At 35.8% G+C, this 15134-nt stretch overlaps 1 protein-coding gene across 1 annotated transcript in view; it reads left to right on the plus strand.

Annotated features, from left to right (window-relative positions):
* PPP1R3A (protein phosphatase 1 regulatory subunit 3A) overlaps positions 1-15134 on the plus strand; it is a 48234-nt gene that overhangs the window by 21036 nt on the left and 12064 nt on the right. The window contains exons 2-3 of the mRNA XM_084896206.1: positions 14338-14396; positions 14513-14637. Of these exons, the coding sequence (XP_084752332.1) occupies positions 14338-14396; positions 14513-14637 (184 nt within the window). The remainder of the gene's footprint in view (positions 1-14337; positions 14397-14512; positions 14638-15134) is intronic.

Here is a 15134-nt window from a genome sequence, read left to right on the forward strand (position 1 = left end):
CAAGACTAATTGTTTCTTTTATGGTATTTCCTCTAATATTGTCTTTGACAATATACTTTATGTTGTTTACATTTACAATAATTGTTTGGGCAATTTTCTACATGGTACACCGAGAAATATTTTATTATCTTTGGCCACAAATCTGGTCAATTTTATAATGTCTAATGCAAAAGTTAACATAGAAATGATAAATATCTGTTACCCCAAATAGCACTAGGTTTCTTTTTAGTTAAAAAAATAATAAACTTAAATTCAGAGAAAGTATGGCCTTGTAATCCCCATGATGAATTAATTATTTTATATACCAAATAGTTCCTAGAGTACAACCCATATATAATTGACATTAATGCTGGTCCTTTTGATTTTTGTGTACACTCTTCTCTTCATCTTGTATGGAATATGTTAATAGTAGAGTATTTTTTACTGATGGATTTAATTTCATACCAACATGCCTTCACATAGTATTATCCCGAATGGCTCAGAGTCTTTTTTTTTTTTTTTTTTTTTTTTTTAGTTTTTGCAGCTAAAATTCTTTCTAAGACAATATTCTTTTTAATTTTTTATTTATTTTTATTTTTTTATTTTTTTCATATATTTCTTTTTATTGTTCATATTATTACAAATGTTCCTTTTTCCCCCCCCACCATTGCTCTCCTCCACCAGGTTCCCGCCCCACCCTCTGCCCTTTCCCCACTCCCCATTGTCCTCATCCATAGGTGCACAGTTTATGTTCAGTCTCTTCCCACACCCCCCTCTCCCCTTTTCCCCAAGAATCATCAGTTCACTCCCCTTCCACACCTCTGATTCTATTATATTCAACAGTTACTATTGTTCATCAGATTTTTTTTTTAATTTCCTTGGTTTTTAGATTCACTTGTTGATAGTTACGTATTTGTTGTTCATAATTTTTATCTTTGTTTACTTTCTCTTCTGAAAGAACCCCCTTCAGCAATTCATATAATTCTGGTTTGGTGGTGATGAACTCCTTTAGCTTTTTTTTATTAGTGAAGCTCTTTATCTGACCTTCGATTCTGAGTGATAGCTTTGCTGGATAGATTATCTTTGGCTGTAGGTTCTTACTATTCATTACCTTGAATATTTCTTGCCATTCTCTTCTGGTCGAATGGCTCAGAGTCTTGAGCATCTCATTTAGGCACATGCCAGAGTGGCATTTGGCCATTCTGTTGTATTGGTAACAGGCCTCTGGGTTTGACTGTCTGGGGGGCGTGGCATGGTTCCCATATAAACCTATGTAGGATCTTTCAGGGAAACAAAGATCTTAAAGCTAACTTAAAAATTGTATTACTTGGGCATTATCCAAATTATAATTTGGAACTTCAAAAGATACAGTGGAGAAAGTGAAAAGACAACCCATAAAATAGAAGAAAGTATTTTCAAGTCATATATCTGATAAGTAACTTGTGTCCAATGAACTCTCACAACTCTATAATAAAAGACAAAGAACCCAATTTTAAAGTGGGCAAAGGACTTGAATAGATTTTTTTCCAAAGAAGATATATTAATGATTTATAAGCCTAGTTAAAAATATTCAACATCATTAGTAGCCAGAAAAATACAAAGCAAAACTACAATAAGGTATCACTTAACATCCACTGGAATGACTATAATTAATAAGACAGATAATAAGTGATAGGGAGGATAATGAAAAATTAATACAAACAACCACATGTAAACATTACTCTGTTGAAAACCAATGGAGGACACAGATGCTCAGGTGAGTGACTGCACATCGGTTCTTTCACACTTAGACACTCAAGTTGAGCAACCAATTTATAATCTTAGAGATGTCCGTTCTGAATGACTAATTTCAAAATATGTAAGTCTTATGCAACTTTGCATTCTCTCCCTCTCCTAAACCTTTGTACCAAATCATGTACACTTAAAATCTATACAACCTTATTTACCAATGTCACACCATTAAAAAAGAAAAGGTAATTTAAAATATAAATTGATAGTTCCAGTATATAGAAGGGTAATATTTGGAAGATTTTAATTGTACATGATTTGGTACATGATTTGCATATTGCATTGTGTACCCACCACCCAGAGTCAAATCATCTTCTCTCACCATGTATTTAAAACTACCCTTTACTATCCTCCATCACCCCTTCCCTCTGGGGACCACCAGACTGTTGACTGTGTATCTGAGTTTCAGTTTTATATCCATATTAGAGGCTCAGTGCACAAAATTCATGCACAGGAGTGTCCCTCAGCCTGGCCTGCACCCTCTCTAATCCAGAACTCCTTGGGGAATGTCCAATGCCGGTTTAGGTCGGACATTCCTCTTGCAATCCGGGACCACTGGCTCCTAATCACTCACCTACCTGCCAACCTAGTCCCCCTAACTACCCTCCCCCACCAGCCTGGTCCCCCTAACTGCTCTCATCTGCCAGCCTGATCACCAATGGCCCTAATCTATTTTTTTTTTTTTTTTGGCAACTTCACAACTTTTATTTGTGGTGCCTGTGCTATGTCTCAAAAATACCTTCTCTCCCTGCCCCAGATAGGGGTATGGGGAGGGGGCAGGAAAAAATAGAAAACATCCCTCCCTATTGCACACGGACCCTATATATAGGCTCACCCTGCCCAGGCTGGCGGGATGCTTGGCACATTCTTGGATCCCTGCTCAGAGGCAGGAGGGGTGACTGGTGGCAGCACAAGTGAGAGGGGACCTCTTTTCAGAGAGGCCGGCCCTCCTAGAGCTGTAGAGATTTGAGCTACTGGTCCTGGCACTTCCTGGTCCTCGGTTCCTTCCTGGTCCTATCTGCAGCCCTTGTCCACTACCTAGCTCAGCCTCCCCTCTCCATCCTGGCCTCAGATGGCCCCCTTGGCTCCTTGGGGCTCTGTCCTCCCCTCCCAGGCTGGAGGTCTCAAGGGGAGGTTATGGCTTCAGAGACTCCCCAGAAGCCCTATCACTCATGCTCACACAGGGGAAAGGGTGCGTGTGGCAGAAGCTGTAAGAATGCATGTGCAGGGGCAAGTCCTCTGGGGTCATGTGGACAGTTTGCTGATGACGTGGGTCAGGGCCATGTTCTTGTCCTTAAGATGCTGGTTGTCAGCCCAGAGGTTGGACAGGCCCTTCAGCTCCTCTTCCAGCTCAGCGGTCTTGCACTCCAGGGCCCTGTGCTCAAATCTCTCCAGCTCCAGGAGGGCCAGCCTCTCTGCAAAGCGCTCCTGCCTCTGCGTGGCACCTTTCAGCTCCACCTTGAGCTGTGCCAGCCGCAATGTGGTCTTGGTCAGGGCTTCATGAAGTCTCTCCTTCTCAAAGAGCAGCTCTGCATAGAGCTTCCTGAAGCCTTCCTCTGGCTCTTCTGATTCGAACTGGGGTTCTGGGTTGAGGGTCCACTGACTCCGGGGGAAGGGCTGGATTCTGGGCTGATGTCCGCTGGCTTCACCTTTACTGCTCTGCACACCCACTCCTCTCCTTTCCAACTCTGCGGTGCTCCCTGGAGGCCTGTGGTCTCTGTCCCTGCCCTTCAGGTGCCTCTACTCTCTGGGCAGGGCCATCAGAATTCTCAACCCCAGGGACTCAGGGCTGACAGGAAGGGTCAGGCTCTGTGCAGCCTGCTCTTGATATGGATGGGAGAGTCCCATCAGGGGCAAGCTGGCAGAGGGGAGGGGCCAGGAGATTGGTTGGACACAGTGGGTGTCATAGCGACTGGTCTTTTGGTTGTCACAGACACTGGCTTTTTATACATCTGGATAATTCTGGAAGTTCTAGCCACAGTAATAAGGCAAGAGAAAGAAAAGGCATCCAAATTGAGAAGGAAGTAAAAGTGTCACTTTTTGCAGATGACATGATTTTTTTTTTAGATAACACGATTTTATATATAGAAAACCCTAAAGACTTCACACACACACAAAAAAAAAAACCAAAAAAACACACAACTATTAGAAACAAAAAACAAATACAGTTAAGTTGCAGGATACAAAATTAATGTACAAAAATCTGCCTTCTGGAACACTAATAACAAAATTTCAGAAAAAGAAATGAAAGAAATTACTTTTGCAATTGCAAACAAAAGAATAAAATACCTTGAGATAAACTTTAAAAGAACATAAAGACCTATATACTAAAAATTACAAATAATTATTAAAAGAGATTTTTTTAAAACCAACAAAATGGGAAAATGTCCTGTGTTCATGGGTTGAAAGAATCAACATTGTTAAAATGGCCTTACTACCCAAAGTGATATATGGATTTAATGCAAGCCTCATTAAAATACCAATGTCATTTTTAAAGGAAACAAAACAAAATATCATCAGATTTGTATGGAACTACAGAAGACTCTGAATAACCAAAGCAATCCTGAGAGGGGAAAAAAAAAAAAAAAGAACAAAACTACCTGACTTCAAATTATGCTACAATAATCAAAACAATATGGTGGAAAGGTGGCAGAAAAGAAGACACATAGATCGGTGTAACATAATTGAGAGGCCAGAATAAAACCACATGAATATGGGCAGATAATTTGTGAGCAAGGAGCCAGAAACACACAATGGAGTCAAGGTAGTCTCTTCAATAAATGGTGCTGGGAAAACTGGAAAGCCACATGCAAAAAAATGAAACTGGATTATAGTTTGTCCCCATGTACAAAAATTAATTCAAAATGGATCAAAGACCTAAATATAAGATCTGAAGTAATAAGTTACATAAAAGAAAACATAGGTACTAAACTTAGGGACTTGGTCATAGAGAACATTTCATGAACTTAACTCCAAAGGCAAGGGAAGTAAAGGCAAAAATAAATGAATGGGACTATACCAAACTAAAAATCTCTGCACAGCAAAATAAACTGACAACAAAACAAACAGAAAGATGACCAAATGGGATATATTTCTAAAGAATAGTCCCAACAAAGGTTTAGTATCCAAAATATATTTTAAAAAAAACTTATAAAATTCAACACCAAACAAACAACAAACTCAATTAAAAATGGGCAGGGACCTAAATAGACACCTTCTAAGAAGACATACAAACAACCAATAGATATATGAAAAAAAAATGTTAACCTTACTAGCAATTAAGGAAATACAAATCAGAACTGCAGTGTTATGCCACCTCATACCTGTAAGAATGGCTATTATCTACAAGACTAGTAATAACAAATGTTAGAGAGATTTATGAAAAGGGAAGCCTCACTCACTGGTGGGAATGTAGAATGGCACAACCACTATGGAAAACAGTCTGACAATAGCTCGAAAAATTGATAATTGAACGACCATATGACCCAGCAACTCCTCTCTTGGCTATATACCCCCAAAAAATCAAAAACATGTATTTGCAAAGATATATGTACCCATATGTTCATTACTGTATATTATTCATAATGGCCAATACATGAAGACAACCAGAGTGTTCTACAACAGAGGACTGAATAAAGAAGATCTGGTACATATACACAATAGAATACTACTCAGCCATAAGAAAATATGAAATACTGCCATTCGGGATAACACAGATGGGCCTTGGAAGTATTATGCTAAGTCAAATAAGACAGGCAGAAAGAGCTAAGAACCATATGATTTCACTTTTACGGTAGAATTTAAAATTAAACTCACCGACACAAACAGCATCATGGTGGTTGCCAGAGAAAAATTGGTTGGGGGGAGGGATGGGGGTGAGAGGGAGGGGTGTCTAATACATGGTGACTAAAGATGACTTAACTTTGGCTGGTGGGCACACAGTGCAATATACAGATCTTGTAACATCAAAATCCACACCTGAAACCTATATGTCCCTATTAACCATTGTCACCCCAATAAATTTAATTTTTTTTAAAAAAAGAAAAGAAATCAGATAAAATAAAGACTTTAAGCCAACAAATTTAAGAAATTTTTTCTGATTTCTTTCTGACTATATATATATATATATATATATATATATTTTTTTTTTCCAATGTCATTCACTTAAAAACAAAAACATTTACATTTCTCTCTCAATAGACTATAATTGGTAGGTAGTGGCAAAGGTGTCCCTTGAGCCAGGTTTACCTACAAATCTTTTTCCACTTAAAATTTATGAATTATTCTTGGGATATTTCATACCCAAGCAACCTACAAATTGTTTGGCTTGTGCTTTGACCCTCAGTATTCTACTTAAAAATGTACTGGATTCTCACAATTTAGTTGGTCCCTCTTGAGAATATACATATATCTACAAAATTACAAGTGGTATACAAATTCAATACAAAATTAAATTTAAATAATCTTCTTCTCCCTGATTCCTATGGGTTGGGCATGAAAAAATAACACCCACCACTTTGAGATGACAAATTATATTTGTATGGGCAATCCTTGGTAGGAAACAAGGAGTTAGGAAGTTAAGAAACTTTGGAGGAAAAACTTATAAAAGAATTCTTCAACAACAATTCTTCTTCTTACGCTATTAAAATCTGCATCAAGAAAACACAGTACCATTGTTTCCAGTACATTTTCAAGATCAAGCACCGAGGTAATAGGCAATGTCCTAATTTAGAAATAGAAATATAAAAGGTTTTAGAAATGTAATATTTCCACTTCATGGAAAATAAGAAAATGATAATAAAACTATTTAGTCACTAACAAAATGGTAAAATTCTTACATACTTGAATACTTGAACACTTCACTAGTGTATGCTCAACAGACTTGTGGTTTCTCACATCTTGTGATTATATTTTAAAAGTAATATATTAGCTTGTATAAAATGTATTATCCAATATATTTGTTTATCCCAGTGAGTTGTAGACATTGCTAACGTTCCAGTATTTGAGAAATTTTGCCTGGACATAAGTAAAATAAAGTAGGAATAAATCATCTCATAGTCTGCACTACAAATAATGTAAGACTAGCTAGCAAAGTGTACAGGTAAGATTTCTATCAATTTGAACTAATAATGCTGGCCATAAAGTTTGAGAATTTACTTTTGCAATTTTAACAATTATTTATATTGATTCTAGTAGTAGTATTTATATTTCTTTTGGGAAAGAATTTAAGAAACTTTTAATTAAATATTTAAAGATTATATTTATAGAATACTTCTGTTAGTTAGATAAATATAGAATTTAAAACTGGAATTCATGTTATTTATTCTTACCACCAGAGGCCAGTGCATGAAAATTCATGCACTTGGCGGGGTCCTTCAGCCCATCCTGCACCCTCTCACAGTTTGGAACCCCCCGGGGGATGTCCAAATGATGGTTTAGTCCCGCTTCCTGTGGGATCAGACCTAAGCTGGCAGTCAGACATCCCTCTGGCAGCCCAGTCCGGGAGCCAATGGGGAGTAGACCTAAGCTGTTAGTCAGACATCCTTAATGCTGCCATGGAGGCAGGAGAGGGTCCTGCCACCGCAGCTGCACTGGCCAGCCATAAGCCGGCTTTTGGTTGAGTGGGGCTCTCCCTGTGGAAATGCACTGACCACCAAAGGACAGCTCCTGTGTTGAGCGTCTGCCCCCTGGTGATCAGTGTGCATCATAGCAATAGGTCATTTTGCTGTTAGAGTCAATTTGTATATTACCCTTTTATCATATAAGATTGAGAATTGGTTCTACTTTGAGCATTTGAAGGATAGAGTATATTAGCATTGGCATTGATAAGTGGGTATTTATAGAAATAAAATACCCACTTATCAATACCCACTTATTTATAGAAATAAAATACCCACTTATCAATGCCAATGCTAATATACTCTCTTTAAATGTCTTTTTAAAAACAAATCCCTAATGAGTTACATATTATTTCTACTTTAAAGATTCTCCATTCATTTTCTTTACTTTTGTTTTCCTTTAGGGAAGGAGGGTGGAGGAAATCAAATAAGATCACATTCTGAACATAGATGATGAGCAAAGTTCTTGAGTAGTTCAACATTCATTTTTTTTTTTTAGCTTTTTATCATAGAGTGAGATGATAACAATTAAGAATTACAAGTTTTGTTCCCTTTAGACAGTGCTGAATAATTTCATGCAGGGTGATCAGAGGATGCAAATACAACATTCTTCACTCACTTATTTTAAAAATATAATATTATATTAGTTTTGGGTGTACAACATAGTGTTTAGACATTTATATAACTTGCAAAGTGACCATCCTGATAAATCTAGTACCCACCTTATACCATACATAGTTATCAGAGCATTATTTGCTATTCCATAATGCTGTACCTCACAACCCTGTGACTATTTTGTAACTACTAATTAGTACTTCTTAACCCGTCCCCCTTTCACACATACCATCCAACCCTTCTGCCAGCTGGCAGCTATCAAAATGTCCTCTGTATCTATGAGTTTATTTCTGTCTCGTGTGTTTGTATATTTTTGTTTTTTATATTCCATAAATAAGTGTGATCATATGGCATTTGCCTTTCTCTGTCTTCCTAATTTCACTCAGCAGAATAGCCTCTAGGTCCATCCATGTTATTCATTCTCTTTTTCAGGGCTGAGACATATTCCACTGTATATATGCACCCCTTCTTCTTTATACATCCATCTATGTAAGGATCTTTAGGTTGCTTCCATATCTTGGCTAATTTAAACAATGTTGCCTCTCAAAAAGGAAAAACTAGCTTAAATTTCTTTGTTCTTCATAATTTCAAAGACAAAAAATCATTCTTACCAAAGATTTGAGCAACCTCAGTGCATGGTTTTGTTCATTTGTTATTAAGTCAAGAACGTTCACCTTTTCACTTAAAGGAAGCACTTTCTGGCTCCTCTTTGGCATAGCCGAACTGTCAGCATCACTCTTCTTGCACTTTGGTCCCTTTATTAAGTGAAATTGAGCACAGGAACTGCAATAGTGTGACTGTCTGTGTAATCACCAAGAAGGCTACTAAATGACTAATGGGCAGGGTGCTTTTATAGTGTGGAAATACCGGGCAAAGAAATGCTTCAAGTCCTGGGAAGGACAGGGCAGGGTGGTTCAAGATCTTATAAAAATACTCATAACTGTTTGCTATTTAAAACATACGAACCATTTACATTGTGAATTTTTCATTTAATGTTTTTAGATCATGGTTGACCATAGGTAAGTTAAATTCTGAGGGGGTGGGGAACTTCACATAATGGGGGATGATTATATTGCCTTATTTATTTATTTTTTAAATATGTTTTTATTGATTTTGGAGAGAGAGCAGGAAATTTTAGAGAAACATCAGTATGAGAGAAAAACATCCATTAGTTGCCTCCTAAATACACCCCAACTAGGGATCAAACCCACAATCTGGGTATGTTCTGTAATGAGGTAATGAAACAACTTTTTGGTGCCTAGAATGATTCTCACCCAACTGAGCCACATTGGCCAGAGCCTATATTACTTTTATTTAATTGTCCATTTTCCCCACTGACTTGTGAGAACTCTGAGGGCAGGGACTCTGTCTTGATTATTGTGGTGATCTAGTACAATATTTGTAGAAATCACCCTGTTTCCTTCACCTTGTTTAACCTCCTGAATTCCCCATCTCAAGTAATGTGGGTCCCATCTTTAAATTCTTGATTAAAAGCCTCTGCCTCATTCAGAAGTATTCCCCTAGATAGTAGCAAAGAATGCTACTCGCATATAAAACAAATACAAAATAGGAATATAACTTCTATATAATAAAGCCTAAATGACTCTTGTGGTGGAATGACCAGAATGACCAGAACGACCGGTCCTTATGATGTGCACTGACCACCAGGGGACAGACACTCAATGCAGAAGCTGCCTCCTAGTGGTCAGTGCACTCTCACAAGGGGAGCTTCACTCAGCCAGAAGCTGGGCTCATGGCTGGTGAGCACAATAGCAGTAGCGGGAGCCTGTTTTGCCTCCGCAGCAGTGCTAAGGAAGAAGCAGTGAACCGAGTGGTAAGGAGCAGTGAGCAGATGGGCAGTAAGGAGTAAGGGGTTTCGGACTGCGAGAGGGATGTCCACCTGCTGGCTTAGGCCCATTCCCAACAGGCCTAAGCCAGCAGACAGACATCCCCCGAAGGGTTCTGGACTGTGAAAGGGTGCAAGCCAGGATGAGGGATGCCCCTCCCCCAAGTGCACAAATTTTGTGCACCGGGCCTCTAGTTTTATTATATTCTATCTATTCCTTGGCATATATATTTAAATTATTTTAGGTATTTTTATCTTAGATAATAAAATAACATCCTCTGATGTAATGTTTGGAACTGTTCACTTAATATAGTTTGGTAAGATTTATTCATATTGTTGTAGTTCTCTGTAGTTTATCATCTTTGAGCGGTATATAATATTTCTTTGTGTTATGACATAGTTTTTTGTTTACTCATTTATGTGCATTTGGGTGGATTCAAGCTTATGCTGTTGATAGCAATTTTTATCAATTAAGTGATATAAAAGAGCAACTTTTTCTTTCTATGTCATTTAATAATGCTGACCATCTCTTTATGTACTTGTTTGCTAAGTGTATTTTATCTTCTATGAAGTGTCTGTCCCTCTCCCTGATTCTTTCAAAACCTATGTGCTTTCTCATTGATTTGTATGAGTTCTTTATATATTTTAGCATGTATTTGTGTTGATTTTTCACAATGCAAGCATCTTATCCAAATTTGTAATTTATGCTTTTTCATTATAAATATATCTTTCTTAAAATTATATTTATTGTTGAAGTTTTACAGAGGTACCCTTTTTCAGATGTACCACAGCTTTTTTTTATCCACTCATCTACTAATGGATATTTGGGTTGTTTCCAGATCTTAGCTATTGTAAACTGCTATGAACATAGAGGTTCATATATGCTTTCTGCATGATGTTTCAGGATGTTCAATTAATATTTGACAAAGAAGGCAAGAGCATACACTGGAGTAAAGACAGTCTCTTCAATAAATGGTGTTGGGAAAATTGAACAGGTACATGTAAAATAATGAAACTAGACTACCAACACAAACAATACAGAAGAATAAATTCAAAATGGATAAAAGACTTAAATGTAAATTTTGAAACCATAAAAATCCTAGAAGAAAATGTAAAAAGAAAAATCTCAGACATCTCACATAGCAGAATTTTCACTGATACATCTCCTAGGGCAAGTGAAACAAAGAGAGAAATAAACAAATGGTACTACATCAAACTAAAAAGCTTCTGCACAACAAAATAAACCACCATCAAAATGAAAAGGGAACCCCTTGTCTGAGAGAATGTATTTGTTAGAGATTCATCTCATAAAGTGTTAATTTCCATGATATATATAGTACTCATACAACTCAACAAAAGAAAAATAATCCAATTAAAAAATGGGTAAAGGACTTGAATACACACTTCTCCAAAATAGATAAATGAATGGCCAAGAGACATGAAAAAATGGTCAATGTTACTAAGCATCAAAGAGATGCACATTAAAATGACAATGAAGTATCACCTCACACCTGCCAGAATGGCTATCATCAATAAATCAACAATCAAGAGCTGGAGAGGATGTGGAGAAAAGGGAACCCTAGTACACTGCCAGGTGAATGCAGACTGGTGAAGCCACAGTGGAAAACAATGTGGAGTTTTCTCAAAAAAGTAAAAAGGAGCTCCAATTTTGATTCCGTGATCCCACTTCTAGGAATATATCCTAAGAATCCCGAAACACCACTCAGAAATAGGATATCTTTTAATGAACAAGTTTTAAATTTTGAGAAAGTTAAACTGATAATTTTTTTTTGAGATCTGAAAGATATTTACATTTATTTTGTACTAACAATTTCAAGGTTTTTGACATTTAAGATGGTAATTGATCTTGTGTTGATTTTTTAATAGATGGTGTGGTAATTTCATTTTATTTCCATAAGAGTTGCATTTTCCCTATCTCCATTTATTATACTAAAAAGTTCCTTATTTCCTTGCTGTCTGACATGCTATGTTTGTCATATACCAAAGTTGAATGTGTTTAGATCTATCACTAAGTTTCTCAGTCCTCATCTGTCTTGGTGCCAAAATAGCTCTCTTAAGTAAATCTTCATAAAACTCTTAAAATCAGGTACAGTAGGTACCTGCTTTTTCTCATAAATATTCCAGCTATCTTTAGCCCCATACTTACTTTCTTTAGAATCATATTTTAAAATTTAGTGAAAATTCTATTTGAATTTTGATTAGAATCTATTCGAAAATAGATAATTTGGGAGAGAATATCTTCATACTACATTCTTCCTATCTATAAACATGGTATATATTTCTCAGTTTTTCTATGTCTTGATACTATTTTATTAATTGGAATTCTTACTACACTTCTTTTGTTATTTCTTTTAATAGACATTAAAATTCATCTATTTCAGCTTCTCTTTCTTGTATTTATCATTGAATCTAATATTCCCCCTAAATTTGTGTATAATAAATACAAAATATGTTACCTAATTATTTGTGCCCAAAATGAGTTGAAAACAGGGTCCTTATCTTTTGATGCCATCATTTTTTTAAAAATAAGATAGTTTAGAGAATTGAGTTTTTAAAAAAAAAAAAAAAAAAAAAAAAAAAAAAAAAAACAATTGCTATCCCTGGCTGGTTTGGCTTAGTGCAGTGTTGGCAAACTGTGGCTCGCAAGCCACATGCGGCTCTTTGAATGTGGTCTCTTGAATGTGGCTCTTCTACAAAATACCATGTGTGGGCGCACACGTACAGTGTGATTGAAACTTTGTGGCCCATGCCCAGAAGTCAGTTTTTGGCTCTCAAAAGAAATTTCAATCATTGTACTGTTGATATTTGGCTCTATTGACTAATGCGTTTGCCGACCATTGACTTAGTGGATAGAGTATCGGCTCATAGATTGAAGGGTCTTGGGTTTGATTCCAGTCAAGGGCACATACTTTGGTTCCAGGTTCAATCTAGGCTCTGGGCTCTCACATCAATGTTCTGTCTCTCCCCCTCCTTTCCTCTCTCTGAAAATCAATGGAAAAATATCTATGGTGAGGATTAACAACAATAAAAAAAAGATTGATAACATTTTGGTTAGGCAAAAACAAAAGGCTTTCAATGACTATTATTGCTCCTCTACAAGTGAGATTTATTTTCTGCATTGTTATGGGAATAAAGAGGAAGTAGGAACAATTAAGTGATGTTGAATGGTTTATATATTTTTAAACCCTAGATATTATGTATATAGAGAAGGAAAAATATGTCAGTTTGCAATTATATTCCACAAAAATATACTTTTACATACTTATTGGTCTCATTAAACAATATAGATTTATAGATTAATTCAGTATCAATTATTTAAATACTACTATTGAAATTGTATTTATATAGAAACATTATTTTCATTCATGAATCCACTGGAAGTTATCAAATATTTTAAGTTAAATTAAGCATCATAAAAACAAATAAAACTGAATTACTTTCTTAGATAGTCTGGATGAAAGAATTTGCAATTTTTTCATGATTTGTTGAAGTAAGATAAGCCTATCTGGGATTTGGATCAACATTGTCTATTGAAAAATAGACTGTTACACATATTTATCAGTCACTGCCAACTCTCTAGATTTTGCTTATTGCAGATTTAGCTGAAACAGAACAAGAAAATCTGATACATTGACTTATGACATAACTTCACAAAGTGGGCTTTTTCACTAAAGTTTTGTTTTTATTTTTCTGAGTGTCATGGACAAATCTAAATGTAATGATGCCACAGAAACATCTATTAACAGATTACATTTGAAAGTAGGAGGTAGTTATCTTTCTCAATCAGTATGCAGAATATAAGAGAAAGGGGAGTGTAACTTGAATCATTTTAAAGAAAGAAAATATATGCTTTCGTATGAGCAATCTGAAGTCTTGGTTGTAAAATTTGCCTGTGGCAATACACTCAGAAAGTCTTTTAACTGAATATAAATTTAGCTGCCTTTCAGTTTTTAGTGAGCTTAATGTGTTTTTCTTCTCCTTTTTTAGAAAGAGTTAATGTTATATCAATCCAAGTGAATTTTGATTAAGATAGAACACAAAAAAATTAAAAATTGGGATGTTAGAAAGCAATTTCTATGGCCACAAATGAACTGTCAGTTCATAAAACTTTATCAATTAAACTAATAGGAAAAACATTCTCACTTGCAAGCATTAAATTCATTAATGATGGGATAGTCTACATTTACTTTTATTTTGGTTATAAAAGTTTTAATACAGGCAACATATTCTTTGTTAGAAATGTGGCATTATGTAAATTACTTTTGTTTTTTTTTCTACAATAATACATATCTTTGGATCATTCTGAGGGATCAATTTTATTTGAAAAAATATACAAAGTAATAAAAGAAAAGATGAAAGTTTACATAAAATTAATTTGGTTTGATGTTGGTTTGAAATCCCCCCTCTATAGAAATACTTAGAAGATATTTTCCCAGGAAAATGTATAACGTCTTGTTTTAAATTTAACAGTAAAGAAGAATCATCAGTAACATCAGATGAGCATAACTTTGAGAACTCAAAGACTACAGGTAATCTTATTTTAACTGTTATTTTAACTTATTTTAATCTTAAAAGAATCTATCACTTTTGTTAAAATCTACAATTACAACAATCTTACATAGGTACACTTATATTAACTTTTCAGATACCCATATCCCAATAATCATTTGTTCCCAAGAGGATAAGGAAGACTTGGAAACCGGCATTCAACATGTAAAAGATGTAAACAGGGACCAGGATGAACACGACAGGAAAGAATTAGAGCTGAGGGTAAGTGCTCCGGTTGCCACGTTATTAGAGAAGATGAATCCATTTATGCTTCAAAGATGCTGCAATGCTGGCCTTTCAATAGCTTCCACTAATGTGGTTTGCAAATGTGAAAGCACAGCCCATTCTGTCCTTGCATCCCTGGCTTGATCAACAAGACACTTTGATTTCCATGTGCTGCTTCTGCTCTGTACAGTGGTAAATTAATAGCATTCATTTTTTTTCTCTCTCTACCAGAAGCTCTGAGTAATAGTTTGTAGGAATTACAGAAGATGTAGAGCTATTCTGATGTGCATTTCTAATCTTTGTGACAAGTGTACACTTAGCATAAACTTATCTGTAAGGTGAGAGGGCTGCACTAGATGATGTTAGGGTTCGGTCCAGCACAACAAGTATTGCATTTAGCAGCATTTTTTCCTACTTACATCTTTGTGAGAATCTCAATGTTCTATATCATTGGATAGTATTAAATTACAAAATAAGGAGAAAATGTCCTGTGC

Source organism: Pipistrellus hanaki (assembly GCF_964339955.1).
Source record: "Pipistrellus hanaki genome assembly, chromosome: 10".
In the NCBI taxonomy this organism is placed as follows: domain Eukaryota; kingdom Metazoa; phylum Chordata; class Mammalia; order Chiroptera; family Vespertilionidae; genus Pipistrellus; species Pipistrellus hanaki.